The sequence below is a fragment of the Ischnura elegans genome, chromosome 10 (assembly GCF_921293095.1).
Source record: "Ischnura elegans chromosome 10, ioIscEleg1.1, whole genome shotgun sequence".
Lineage (NCBI taxonomy): Eukaryota > Metazoa > Arthropoda > Insecta > Odonata > Coenagrionidae > Ischnura > Ischnura elegans.
Window position 1 is genome coordinate 25,891,333 of NC_060255.1, and position 14,248 is coordinate 25,905,580.

A 14,248-nucleotide genomic window follows, 5' to 3' on the forward strand; every position below is an offset into this window, starting at 1 on the left:
AGCAAGCCTGGAAATCTTGGAAATAAGAATTTTAAACTATTACCCTGTTTACAAATGATTTCCCTTCAAGAAGTTTAGACTATTAGATCAATAACATCCACTTAAAAGAGTATTCAAACCAGTCCGGATTGATCTTTTCGTGCCATGGAATTTATTGAAGCTGATCGAGCACTAGGCTAAATTAATCTTGGAGAATTAGATTATGCATTTGTATCGTCATGAAATTAATAACGCAATGAATGTACTTAAAAATTTTATTCTTATATCAATCATCTGTATTGAATACAATATGCAACATTTACCAACTTAAAATATGTCACAAAATAAGCATAGAAAAAATATCTGATAAAAATACATATAATTTTATTTCTTTGAGGCTTTCTCAGTTGTTTTATGTTTAAACAATTCAACCATACGTCTTGAGGCAAAAATGTTGCCCTCCATATTTACCTAGTAAAAGCAACCAAGCAGAGCAACATTACTGCCTTGTGGAATGAACAGATAAGTCAAATGGTCCACATATAAGGTCATGAATAATCACAATCATTTGTGTATGTCACTATTTTCATTATAGGCCATCAAGATTAAAATTTTAAAAACATAACTTATAAAATTTTGAAAAGAACAACAACAGTTCTATTTGTAATAAAATTTTTTCAACATGCATAACGAGTCCGCCAATAAAATATTTTGTCAGATTATGTAGCAAGCATGCCAGTCATTTACTCTACCACTGCAAGATATATCCATCAATAACTTATAACAATTATATTCTAAGTAATGGAAGACAAAATTCACATGTTAGACATTAAAACACATCCATAATTAGATATTTTTGTTTCACATCAAATCAACAGCAACACACACAAACACTAAAGACAAGAGAAACTTCGTTGAGCACACTTTCAAATCAATACATTGCAAGTTGATTTCAGCACATGCGACCATGTTTATGTAGAAGTACATGCCATTATGGACACTGCATTTAGATTTAAGCAGAGGTAAGTACAGATTTTTAGCATTTCTTAGTCAATCTTGCTTTCCAAAAAAATATCTATGCTGTAAATTGTAAAATATAGAACACATGACAATTCCATCCTACTGCCACAAAATACTGAGCAGGTGGAAGCAATATCTTTAAACTGGGCGGACATAACATGGTTCCCATGGGTGCACACATTGCAAAGTTTGAGTCCTTCTCCCTTCAATGCAGTGCACTACTAGAGAGCACGTTAATGGAGACAAATTGAAGAGATCCATCTAACAAAGCAAGCAAGACGGAACATCCTTTAAAATTTCCAGATGGACCCTGTTTTACCATAAAACTCGAGTTAACTCAACAATCTCAACAAAAGTTTTCTACATTTTGATCCCTCCAACCACTTAACAGTATACTTTAATATATTGGTATGTATATCTTTATCAACATTCTTCCTCTCCATATTGGTCCCCATTCTGATGAGATTTGGACAATTTTCAGAGTTTGAAGAGCAGGCTGAAGTTGAGGCAAGTCTTCTCCAACCTTCTCCCAGGTCCACCCAACTTATTTACTTTGTGTTGACGAGGTTGAGGAACTCTTCGCGAGTCTTGGGGTCATCTCTAAACACACCAAGCATGGTGCTTGTCACAGTCTTGCTGTTGATTTTTTGAACCCCTCTCATAACCATGCACATGTGCCTGTTGAAAAACAGAAGGAAAATTTTGATCAAAGATTAATGCGTTCCCAGAAGATGAATAGGTCACAAGAAAAGATTGTGAAAGGGGCTATAGAGCAGTGGCGCAGCGAGGGGGGGTTTTGGGGGATAAACGTTCCCCCCCAGAGCTCAGAGAAATTTTTAAGTTGAATCTATTATGCTTAATTGCATTATTATTACTTGTAGAATAGTGTAAGGATTAATAAAATATCCCTCAGAAGGCTGCAAAACTCACCATTTTGAACCATTTATCTTAATTTTTTTGAAGGAGGGCCCCTGTACCTCCCTCTTACCCTAGTGGGTATGCAATACCCCCAGTCCCCCCAGAATTAGTTTCACCTGAAACCCCCCCTAGCCTTAATTCCTAGCTGGACCCCTTCTGTAGAGGATCACAATTTATTATACATGAACCCAGGGGCACAGGCAGGAATTAAGGTTAGGGGAGGTTTAGGTGCAACTAATACCGGGGTGTGTGGGGGTATGGAATACCCACCAGGATAAGTGGTATGTACGAGATTTATAAATTGAAGAATTTTAAGATAAATGGGTCAAAATGGCGAGTTTTACGTCTTTCTGAGGGATATTTTATTAATCCTTAAACTATCCTATTAGTATTATAAATCCAATTAAGTAAAATATAGTAAACTTAAAAATTTCTCTGAGTTCTGGGGGGATTTATCCCCCAAAACCTCCCCCTCAATGCACCACTGCATGAACCACACCAACCAGACAAATGGAATAAAGTTAACTCCATGCTAATCATGCTTTTATTTCAACCTCTGGTACTATGTTAACTTATTAATGATGATTAGCTAAAATTGCAATGAAATTTTAAGAGCCTGGATAGTGTAGTGTCTGCAAAGTGGCTTGGAATGCCAAAGGTCTGTGGTTTGATTTCAGGTCCAGGGGAATTTTTTCTCATGGCAATTAATGCAAATTTCACTAACTTTTACTCAGTAGGTTTTAAATAAATCACACCTATTTATCTAGCTCAATTGCTGCAGTACTTGACTATGAATCACTGGGCATAAAATTATAGGGCCACTAAGGACATTTTGGATTGAACTTCAAAATTAAAATCCCACACAAATATACGTAGAACAATATCCACTTCTACCTCTTAGGAAAATTTGATCACATTGTCAAAGCCAGTACTGGGCAAGATGATCAGCCTACTCACCCACCCTATATCTCTCCCCAAAACTGGTGAGACAAATCATTCGGAAAATACTGCAATGGATCAGTCAGGGTACCGTGCATGCTGCTTAAGGAATATTATAGGACTACTATAAATCCTCGCTATAGATACCTATGGGGGACTTTAGGCAGTGGCAGATTCTGGAGAGTGGGTGGAGGTGTTTTACCTTCATCCCAAAATTGAGGTGAAAATGTTATTTAGTATCTATTTAATGATAGAAATCTTATGATCGTACGAAAAATTTACATTTATGTGATGAACCACTTTTATTACTGGTGGGAGCTTCATAAAACTGCAGAGAAGAAACTAGTAATACATAGTTCGGCTGAAAATAGGATTTAATATAATTATAAAATAATCAGAGATTATCAATGCTTTACGAAGCAGGTATTATTTATTCCTTAGATGGGCCACCAATGCTTCAAAGCAGAGATCTCTCCAAAGAAGTACCAGAAACAGAAAATATCTGAAGCGATGTGTATCGCGGTTGATATACTTTTCAGGCTGCCTTTCGAAACTACCTTGACGTGAAGGGATGGACAGGCCAAAGCGAGCGGGAGAGAGAGTTCAGCGATTTAAAAAAATCGCTAAATTTTTATGAAATACGATCAGAAGAGCGGTCCTTCTCTAAAAGAACCCTTCCTGAATTTATTTTTACGGGCCTAGGTATCCAGGTCGGTCGAAAAATACTTCTGCAATATATGTTAAGCTCCGAGTCATTAATAAATATTTTCCGCGCGATAAGTTAAAATTCTCTTGTCAATCTAAAAACTGGCGCCTAAGTATATTTTCGCATCAAAGTTATAGGTGATATTTTCAAAAGTGGAAATTACGGTGAGACATCGATAACGGGCGACTAACGGCCCATTTCGGAACAAGAGCTAAAGCCGAAATAGCGCCATGAAAATTTGATGTAATTTCGTAAAATTCTCGAGTCATCTCTCCCCCATATATTCATGTGCACGAAAACCCACCCGAGTAGATGTCTCGGCAATCCTTATCTCCTCACTTATCACGTAAATTATTTTCCGAGCTCTAGCCGACTAGCTTTCTGACCCTAACGTGAACTCCGCTGAGCGTCTGAGATTACGAAGGAAAATCTTAGCGGAGATGCAAGGAAAGAGGAATAGGCCAATGATCCTGTACTTCAAGGAACCAACTCCATCTTGCCCGCGACTAATTATTATAAAAATAATTATTACAGACCACATGAGTTCGATAAAATAGACGAGATGCCGCTCATGCTAACGAATTCATGTCGCAGTTGAGAAGACCTCTTCGTATTGTTCTCTCGATCGATGCCCAGTCCATTATGTACACGAATTAACACTCAAGGAGTTACGTAGAGGAATCTTGTCGCGATTGCAGTCTGAATATCCATCTCTAAGCTACATTGCCAGAATATATGTAACATGGAGCCATGGGCGGTCTAAGGTGATTAGGGGCCCACGGCTGGGGCTCATGATGGCACCCTTCTTACAGATTCGGAGATACTCCACCGGAAAATTTTTAGGAAATTCCATGGCCGAAAATGGATGTTAACGCTCTTACAAATCAGATAAATTTATAAAATATGAAAGCTTCTCAAGAAAAATGCTGCGATGAGGAAGATTTCAAAGCTTATAAAATTTAATGATTTATTATGGTTCTATTATCTACTTAGTGAATTTGTTCCTTGATAATGCCCTAAAATGAAAATACCTTAAAAAGAATCTTATCGAACAACCCTTTTAAAAAAGCATCAGCTTCTCTATCATACTCTAACGCCTTCATTTCATTTATTTATATAATATTTTTTCATCGAGTATGATGTATAGTGGCGTTACTATAGTACGCCACTGATGCTGTTAATAAAGCACTAATGAAAGCTTAAAATTTCATAACGGCAAAAAAAAATGTTCAAGTAATCCGAGTCTTTTTTATCACACCTTTCATTTACGCTTCACGACAGACGCACGCGTTGAGGTGGGCGATTAAGCTTGTGGCCCTCCGAGATTGCCGACCAGCAGCTCCGACCAGACCGCTCCTGTACGGAGCCATGAATGAATATATCCTTCTTTATAGCAAACACACAGTATATCTGAATATGATGAGATTTCTGATTGTTACTTTCAAAAATGCAGTATGCATTCAAAAATTATCATAGAATGTGAACCGAAGCAGCTTAAATAACTACGCTACACGTTCAGCTACAATTTTAACAATAAAATTCGATGGAATGGTAGAATTTAACTCCAAGGAAATACAGCGCCAATAAAAAGGAATAACCATTATTTATTTGACAAATTCTTATCAACAATTAGCTAAATTCAGCGAGGTTGAAATTGTGGGCCTCTAATATCTCAATTGTCCTCTAACGTGGAATATGTAGAATTTAATCGCGCCCATTATATCATTAAAAGGCAATGAGAGAGAGGTTGAAAAGACTCGACTTGCGTGATTTAATAAACATTTCCGTCACGATTAAGCCGGGGCAGTATGAATGTAAACAATTCCTCCGCTACATGATTTAAGATACAGCCGACACGTTTTCTGATAATAAGAACAGGCGGGGAAATAAGATTGCATAACATAAAATGATTTCTCTCTTCCAATATTGGTACATCAATTTTGCGGGAGACTGAAGTAATCAATAAATAAATGAAAATATACAGCTTCCTTTGACAATAGACAGAAGTTTTTTAGTCTTTAAAAGTCCCAAGAAAATGTATAGCATTAAAATATTTAATTCATTTGACATTTGATACAGTTCCGATTTCTATCGTTATCATTGAGTAAGAGAGACCGTGATTTTGTGAAAACAAGAAGCTAAAGGTTATTTATACGTTATACACAAACACTGATGTTTAACAAGTGAGAGAGACTTCGCAGATTTAAGGTCTGGAAATGAATAAGGTTTTAATTTGTTCCTACTTAGGTTAATCGAATGATTTAAAATTACGTAGAGACCATCTGAACTTCGCAGCAATAATTATTTCTACTTAAAGACTAAACACGGCTTTTCTAAAATAATATTTACATGGATTTTTTGGCTATGGCATCCTTATCGAACAACAATTAATTTTTGGATCATTAACGTTCACCATTTGACATCGACAGGCTTTATTCACCGCTACCTCACAAGCTGAAGGTGATGAGAATTTTTTAAAGCTGATGGAATCAACTGACATAAGCTTTAACGATATACCTTTGACGCCAACTTTTCGCTATACGGTTCTTCAATACTGTACTTCACAGATTACACCCCCCTTATTTAAGAATACGTCGAGTTCTGCGATTTTTATGGCAAATAATTAACAATGAGGGTGCTAGTAAAGAGTATTTATGTCTTACAATTAGTAGAAAATTATTAAGCCATAAAAAATCGGGCATACATATTTTCACGATTTGAGCCCTTTAATACTCCTTGTAACAAAGTTAAAATAAGATCGACAATTTTCCCTCTCAAAATATAATGTTGTGCACGATTACCATCGCATAAATGGAAATAAACTAATCTTACATTTTATCACCGATTAGCGAATGCCCCTTACGCTGTTATTCAAGAACCCTTTAAAATTGATCGTTTTATTCAGAAATATTACATACCAAATGAAATAAATTAAAATGTGCTTGAAATTCCCCTCACGCTTTGGTGTCCATCCATATTCATCTTCATTAACATGATAAGTGGGAGAAAAAGTACTGAAATTCGGGGCAGATCTATATATTTACTACACTCCCTACAAGACTCTTTCATCACGGATGATTTTCTACACAATGCTTTTAGCAGTCTCTACTCATTGAAAAATAACCTTATACTTACACTCCTTCCACAATGACAGCCACACCAGCCGGATCCACCGCCTTAGTTACCGCGATCGCAATTTGCTTCGTAAGTCTCTCTTGCACCTGCAACCTTCTGCTGAAAATTTCCACAATTCTGAAAAATTAAAAAGTAATAAGTTAATTTAGCTTCTCCAGGCGATGAATATATGACATAACATGCAGGTAATACTTTAGCTAACATTGAATGATTTAATTAATAAATAAAACCCACTTCACGTCAAAAATAAACTCAATTCCCTGATAAAAACTTAAGTCTTCCCCCGATTTCAGAGAGGATATCCAAAACCAAGGCGGAAGCGAGCAGGGGTTTATTGTAACTTTTAAATCCTCTAACTGTTAGTTGGAGTTCCTCTCCAAATGAATCCCTAGAAATCCAGAATTTATTTTCTGGACTCGGTATTCCCAATAACAGGGCCGGCACTAGCAGGTGCGGTGCTAGGGGCGAGCCTTCAGTGCGGGGCCCTTCACTTCAATAAAAATTACTGCATTATTATTCCTTTTTCAAAATATTACTTTTTGTCTAGCACGGACTTAACAATACAGTAATAGTTGAAATTGCGTTTTCAAAACTATCGTATATTTTAATTTTTTTCCACGAACGCGGGGCCCGGGGCGGTCGCCCCGCCCTAAGGCCGGCCCTGCCCAATAACAAAAAAAAAATGGGTTCAAGCCTGAAATAAATTATTAGTACACACACTGACGGCACAAAATTTTTCATGTAGTTATGTCAATGAATATTCTTTACCTGGCAAGCTTGCTGAGACCAAGGATCTTCTTATTCGGAAGATAACCGATAGACACTTTTCCATAGAAGGGTACCAGGTGATGTTCACACATTGAGAACATTTCGATGTCCTTTACCACCACCATTTCGTCGTGGTCTTCGTCAAAAACAGCGTCATTGAGAACCTCTGAAAAAAGGAGAGAGACTGGATAAGAATGGGATTCATTACGAATAAATTTTTAAAGATCTTAGTAAAATTTTAAAAACAAGGAAGAACAAATGGGCTAAGTCTCTCAGCAGAGCGGAAGGCCTTTATGTTTATACGCTAGAATTATCACAGCGCTTACATCTGGTAGCTATATCCTTTGAGTTTCCTGCACATTTCACCGTAATTTACATTTTGGGAGAAGCATTCTCTTACCAAATTACTTTAGCCTCCTAACCCACATCAACATGTTAACCTCCCAAACCCAAAAGGAATTTATCATAATTTATTCAACCATTTGAAAACAAACGCGTTCACTCAGCTGGAATTCAAAAGCCATGAGTTTCTGAAGAAGGCTGTCGCAAATAATAGTTGATCCTCGCAAAAAGCTGTGGCCTGACCCGGAATATTAACCCGAACTACTCCTCCGAGTTCGAAAGCAACAGGAAACACACACACAATTGAAAACCTTCATCGATAATCTAATGTAAGACACGGTCTCCGGCGTTACTTAATGGAACTGTTTCATGTTAAAAATATAAAATACCTTGCTATATTCCACAATTTCTTTCAAATGGTACGACCCGGGTTTCTGTATATCATGCTATCGTCAGCTGAATCATGCTATCAGCATCAGCTGATGATAGCATGATATGCAGAAACCCGGGTCGTACCATTTGTAATAAAGTGTGGAATATGACAAAGTATTTTCATCGTACTTCAACTAAAGAAGATTAAGAAGTAAACCCATAACATACACTAGTCCCACGCATACTCCTTACCTTCCACTAGTGTAGGTAGACTTGATGAGTGCCATATAAATGAGACAACTTCAACGTCAAAGTTTCTAACTTAATTGACTGAAATCTCGCTACGTTGAACGGGATAAGGCAAATAAAACAATCTCCACAGCTATAGAGAGACAAAACGGAAGTCTCGAGTAATTACTTAATTGGTCCATTCGGTCCCTTCACTGTGAGGAAGGCAACGAATGTTGAATGTGCCTCAACAGGTTGGCGAGCCGTCTACTCAGTCCCAGCAGAACTCTGGAAAGCTGCCAAACGATGCTCCGAAATTGATTCAGAGGCTCTATTGAAGTGCCTCCATTTATAACATGAAAATTTATTCACTTCTGAATATCCTTAATTATACTACTCATTCTAGATCTCTCCTAATTCGGATTCCTTTCCCATTGTGACTAATTCTTTGATTCCAAATAATAGAGCATTTCATCTGTTTGGCGAAGGAATTTCCAGTTATTCTTGAGTAAATTATTTTATCCACCGCATTGAAGCACTATTAAAGGTTTTATTCATTGTGGCATTACTCATTGAATTCACGCACCGACGAAAGCAATCCGAAAATCTATGTACTGAAATTACGCTGATGCCTGTGCATTTAAGAATGAAAAAGTCTTATCTCAAAAAATATTCAGGTCATGGGTAAAACGTTTTTACAAATACCTTTCTCACTATTATGGTACAAGGCACTAAAAATAACTTTCGCGATAATATTTTATCGAAAAATTATAAAAATGACAAGGATTTTGAGGGTGAAAAAAGAATTCTCTAATCGTGAATACGAGAATCTTAAGAGGATGCAAATAAAATAATCCAATAAGAACCTCGTGCTCAACTAACGAACTTGAGTATCACAAGCTACCCCACAATGCAGTTAACTATTTTTGTACGACCAAGAAAGTGGATATCCAATTTTATCCCACCGAATAAAAAAAGGATGCATTTTTCAATTATTCCTACAACAATGCAAGACCAGCAATTCACCATGGTCACAAGTATCTATCGAATGACTTCGGCCGTACTTTGGAAAAAAAATACCTGCCATCATTTTGCTTTCCACCCTAGAACCCCAAGACTGCGGAGATCTCAAAGGTGACGTAGCACAGAGGAGAGGAAATTGCTCCCCCAAAGCCTCTCTCCCGTGAGTGACGTAGGCCGCGAACAAGGGTGCCGGAAAAGACTACGGCGGAGGGGAGCGTGCGGGCGAGGGGGTTGAGGACGGAGTTAAAAGGGAGTTCCTGCCAGGGTCGCGGAAAGCAACCCCCTCAAAGGAGTGCTCGAAGGGTAGGGGCGGGTGGAAAGGGCGAGGGAGATAGGCGGGATAATATTCCCGCGGTGGATGGCAAAGAGAATATACGGTCCAGCTGGGTCGCGGCGGTGACACACTTGCCAGAAGCGAAACAAGGGGTGGTGTTAATGAAACATGCCTCTAATAATTACGCCCACCTCCCGGGATCCTCAGTGCCAATTAGGCAACTTCACGGTACGGTATCGCTTAATCTGCCCGAAATCGCAATTATAATGCACGGATCGTTATCGTGGGAAAAGATATTTTTGACCTAAAATTCTCTGCAGTTCAGCTACACGAGGCTAATTGAAGAGAAAAAACGTTGAAGCTTATGCACCATTAACTAGTTCGTGATGTCATCAAAGGCTCGGATTCAGTGCTTATTTGCTCGCTACAAATCAAGAGAAGGAGAGACTACCTCATATTTCAACAACCTCTAAATTCGTACTTAAATGGGAGAGTGCAAGTCAACAGAAAACGTTCGTACTTTCCCCTAGTGCTTAAGAAAAAAGGAATACCATTGCGAAAATGTTGATCGAAAATAAATGCTAGCCGGCCTAAAATTTAAAAGAGGACGAAGTAGTTATGAATTAAGTCCATATGGACTGGTGGCTTTCTCCCCTCAATGCTCTGAGTAGAGATTCAAGTTGCATAACACCTGCCCATAAAACTAGGAGCACCTTGAAGAAAATACGGGAGCCATATTTAGTGTCGACCTAATTAAACCTGTTTTAGGCTTTCCTACGCATTCCAAACCGTAATGGCAGGAGGGGATTGACCTTTGCTCCAAGCATTATCCATTAGATATTTTTGTTACAGTAATCACATTTCAAAATTATTCCAAACAATTAGTATTCTTTCCGTGGCATAAAGTACGTGTATTGAAAACTGTTAAATGAAACATCACTCAAGTATTGAATTATGCTACGTCACATTAGGAATACAGCATCATTAAATTTTGGAATATGGGATAAACAATGAATGGTTAAAAGAAGAAAATGAATTAACAGATTGTTTATGTGATAATCCCCCGCATGTTCTTAATCGATAATATTTAGCGCAAAGGGGATAAATAATATAAATAAATATTAAATATGGTCCATTGGGCAACAATGATCATTTAAAAAAAGACCTTTACGAATCAGAAAGGTTGTAATGTTAATTAGATAGAACTATGCCTCAGAATGTCCTTATCATAAGAAGCTACATTTCAGACGAGCTTTTAAATGAAAGGAGGCCTGTCTATTTTATTACAGCTATACTTGACTCCACTGAAGATAAAAAACCACGGCAAAAGGAAAACAGTCGTAGGCAACATTTTGGCAATTTGCTCCTGAATGCGAGTGCCAGGGAGTAACGGAGACAGATGAAACATTTTCAAGCATTGAACAGCTGAACTCCGGCGACCCCTTGTCCTCTCAATACTCGAACCATGGCAAGCATCAGTGCAACACGTGGCAATCCGAGAAAGGTTACGATTCATTACTTGCTCTTTTCCTCCAGTCCCGGCCGCATTTTCGAAACTGATCTACTAAAGTGAGCCTGCTATAGTGAAGTCTGGCGGTTCCTATACACCTCCCAAATAGGATACAGGCCTTAAAGAGCATCGATTAGTCGACTCAGATGGAGATTGGGGTACACTTCGATCGTACTGCTAACGTTTCATTTGTCTCTTCGTATGAAGTCAACCGATCTTCCTTTGGACTGACACGAGTTGCAGTCGAACGCAGTATATTTTTCCACCAGTTCTGTTCAGTTCCCATTTACACTTTTCAAGGTAAAATATGCGTAAACATGTTTCGTATTAAAATCGGTCGTAAAATTCCGCGCTTTAATTGAGACAAATTAGTGAGATATTTTATTTGAGTGGCAATAAGCTAGCTAAATACTTTCGACGTCTCATTTGCACACTTTTTCACAAAACATCCACAGAATCTTCAAGTAGTCGTTTTAATATTGATTTGCTGCTCAGCGGAAAATTGCCGGTAACTGACTCTCTCCCACCAAAGGTAATGAGAAAAAGATAATACTGCCCTCGGAAATCATGCCCCTAGCCGTAAGAATTCCAAGCACCTTAACGGATTGCATAATTATTGTTTTACCATTTCTCATCTGTCTCATTTAACTTATTTTTACTTGACGTTACCTGTCACTACCCCGAAAATTTAACATACAGGACTGACACCATGGGTGCAGTTCCGCCCAAATGAACTTTCCCTTGCTATAATATGACGTCATTTTCACTGGTATGATTGTTTAGCATTCGTTTCAACCCCAGGATTTCCCAGGATATTGAGGGCAGAGAATACAAGTACTTACTCTGACATTGGTTGACGACTTGCAATCATTCAGATTAGGGATACATTTCTTTTCAGCGCTGGAGCGATTGTGGAGGTGGATATAATTGAGATAAATAGGGGCCGTTTGGCAGGAGAATGCGTGATGAATGTTAAGAGTGAAGTACGCAACAGAAAAGGCCGGCGTTACAGAAGGCAGAGTTTAAAAAATAAAATGACATTTTACGGAAGTTAATGAAGAGAAGTCACATGCTAATGTGATACGAAAGGCAAATTATTTGATCCTTTCTCTAAGGTTTTAAGCTTTTGAGATCAAAGCATGACAAGAATTTCCTGAAGGGGATAAGCGACGATTTAGAGCAAGAGGAAAATAAAGGCAGCCTTCATAAAAGTAAATAAGCCCCATTGACTTTGTGTCTTGGGCAACTCCGAAAATAACAATTTAAGCAATAAAACACACAGAAACGGCAAGCCTCCCATTCTAGAGTATTACGAGCGTCTAAAATGTTTCATCTCTCACATTTTAGGTTACAGCAGTTCAAAGATTTGACTATCCAATTTATCTTTATTATAAAATACCGAGCTACTTCTAAGTATCCTAAAAAATGCCGCTGTGTAGCTTAATAATGTCAAAAACTTAATTAAAAATTTCACGCAAGTTTTGAAGTCCAAACAAAAGATCTTTAAAAACCAAACAAAAGAGCAACTCAATAGCAATATAGGAACATCAATCGCTTGAATGTTAATTGCAAAGTCTCTACTCCCAAAGAATTTTGATGAAGACGATTTGCAATTATACTGTTAGGAAAATATACAAACGAGAAAAGTAAGATTCGGGCTACAATCACCATGGGAAGTCTACAATTCACATTAGCTAGAATTATGATGTTTTTACCCAACATAATCAAGGTCAGATGACTGGTTTATTGAAACCAGAAGAGTGATAAATGCAAGCATCTAAGAGCCAAAGACTCAAAACGCAGTTTCATTAAATTTCGATTGCTGAAAAAAAGCGAAAGCTGAAAAGACGACGAGATTAATCCTTATCTATCAAACAGCTCGATACACAGCTGCCTAACTGCGAGAAGGCATGGGTATGAATGACATGATCGTAAATAGCGTGATTTTGCAGTTCAACTATGTGATGTCGACACAATCAGTTCTGAAATAAGTATTGGACTAAATTATGTTTCAAGGGAGAGTGTAACTTCACATGATGGGCTAAACAGTTATAACATTCTATTTAACGCCATAATGCCCAAGTCACTAACAATAACGATGATCTTATATTCCACGCACTTATAACAGGAAAATACGCTAAAAATTAACTACACAAGTATGGACCAAGAGCGTACCCTCACCATTGCCGAAGCAGAAAGAGTTCTTCATCATATATTTATCTAGATTGCTTCAGATTTATTCACAGCTGAGGGAAATGAATTTTATACTATCATTATGCCATGTGTCTCGCAACTAGCACTCATCAAGATTTCTGAGAATGACGCGCCACTAAAAAGTGACTTGCCAACAGGAAAATAATATTACCAGTTTAGATAGCATAGTGTGAAAAAAAGTGTCACATTAGAAATCCCCAAAAATTAAACACATACCACTATAGATCAACACTTCTTAGCCCTGTAACCTTTTAACCCCATATCTTACGAAATAACTCCGTGACGCAAGTAAGATATTGTGGAACCTCAGACTAAGAATGAAATCAGACTATTTGTGACATCATTTTCAAATTTTCTGGAATAAAAAATGATATGTTCCCTGAATGGATGTAGAAGCTTGTCGTTAATTAGCTTTAAATAAGCTGAAAACAGAAAAAATTAGTTGGATTAAGGTCAAATAGATGAATGTTATACCCAGCAATAATAACCTCAACGACTACTAATAAAAAGCACGTAGACCACTCATATCAAAGGAATAAATTCAATTGATGGGCGATTGGAAAATATTGTAGTTTAAGATCGCTAATCAGGTCACTCAACACGATCCGCAAGACACATAGCCGAGGAAAATAAACAGTTTACGCCTCATTAGCTCAAATATTCACACTTAGATACGATCTGTAGGTTGACCTCAGGCGGCTACTCAACGAAAATAAAATTTCACTCGAATTTCGATTTTTTTGCCATTAAAAATAATCTGATGATAGGTTTCACATTTCCTCTATATACGACTCTTAAATTACACTCGAGGCAGACGAGG

General features: G+C 37.7%; 1 protein-coding gene across 4 annotated transcripts in view; it reads right to left on the bottom strand.

The window, feature by feature from the left end:
• Nucleotides 1-240: 240 nt before the first annotated feature.
• Nucleotides 241-14,248, bottom strand: part of LOC124166376 (GTP cyclohydrolase 1) — an 87,347-nt gene continuing 73,339 nt past the window's right edge. For all 4 annotated transcript variants that reach the window (XM_046543881.1, XM_046543880.1, XM_046543883.1 and 1 more), the window contains 3 exons: nt 7,466-7,631; nt 6,698-6,814; nt 241-1,677 (listed from right to left, as the gene is read on the bottom strand). In XM_046543881.1, coding sequence (XP_046399837.1) covers nt 1,548-1,677; nt 6,698-6,814; nt 7,466-7,631 — 413 coding nt within the window. In that variant the 3' untranslated portion in view covers nt 241-1,547. The remainder of the gene's footprint in view (nt 1,678-6,697; nt 6,815-7,465; nt 7,632-14,248) is intronic.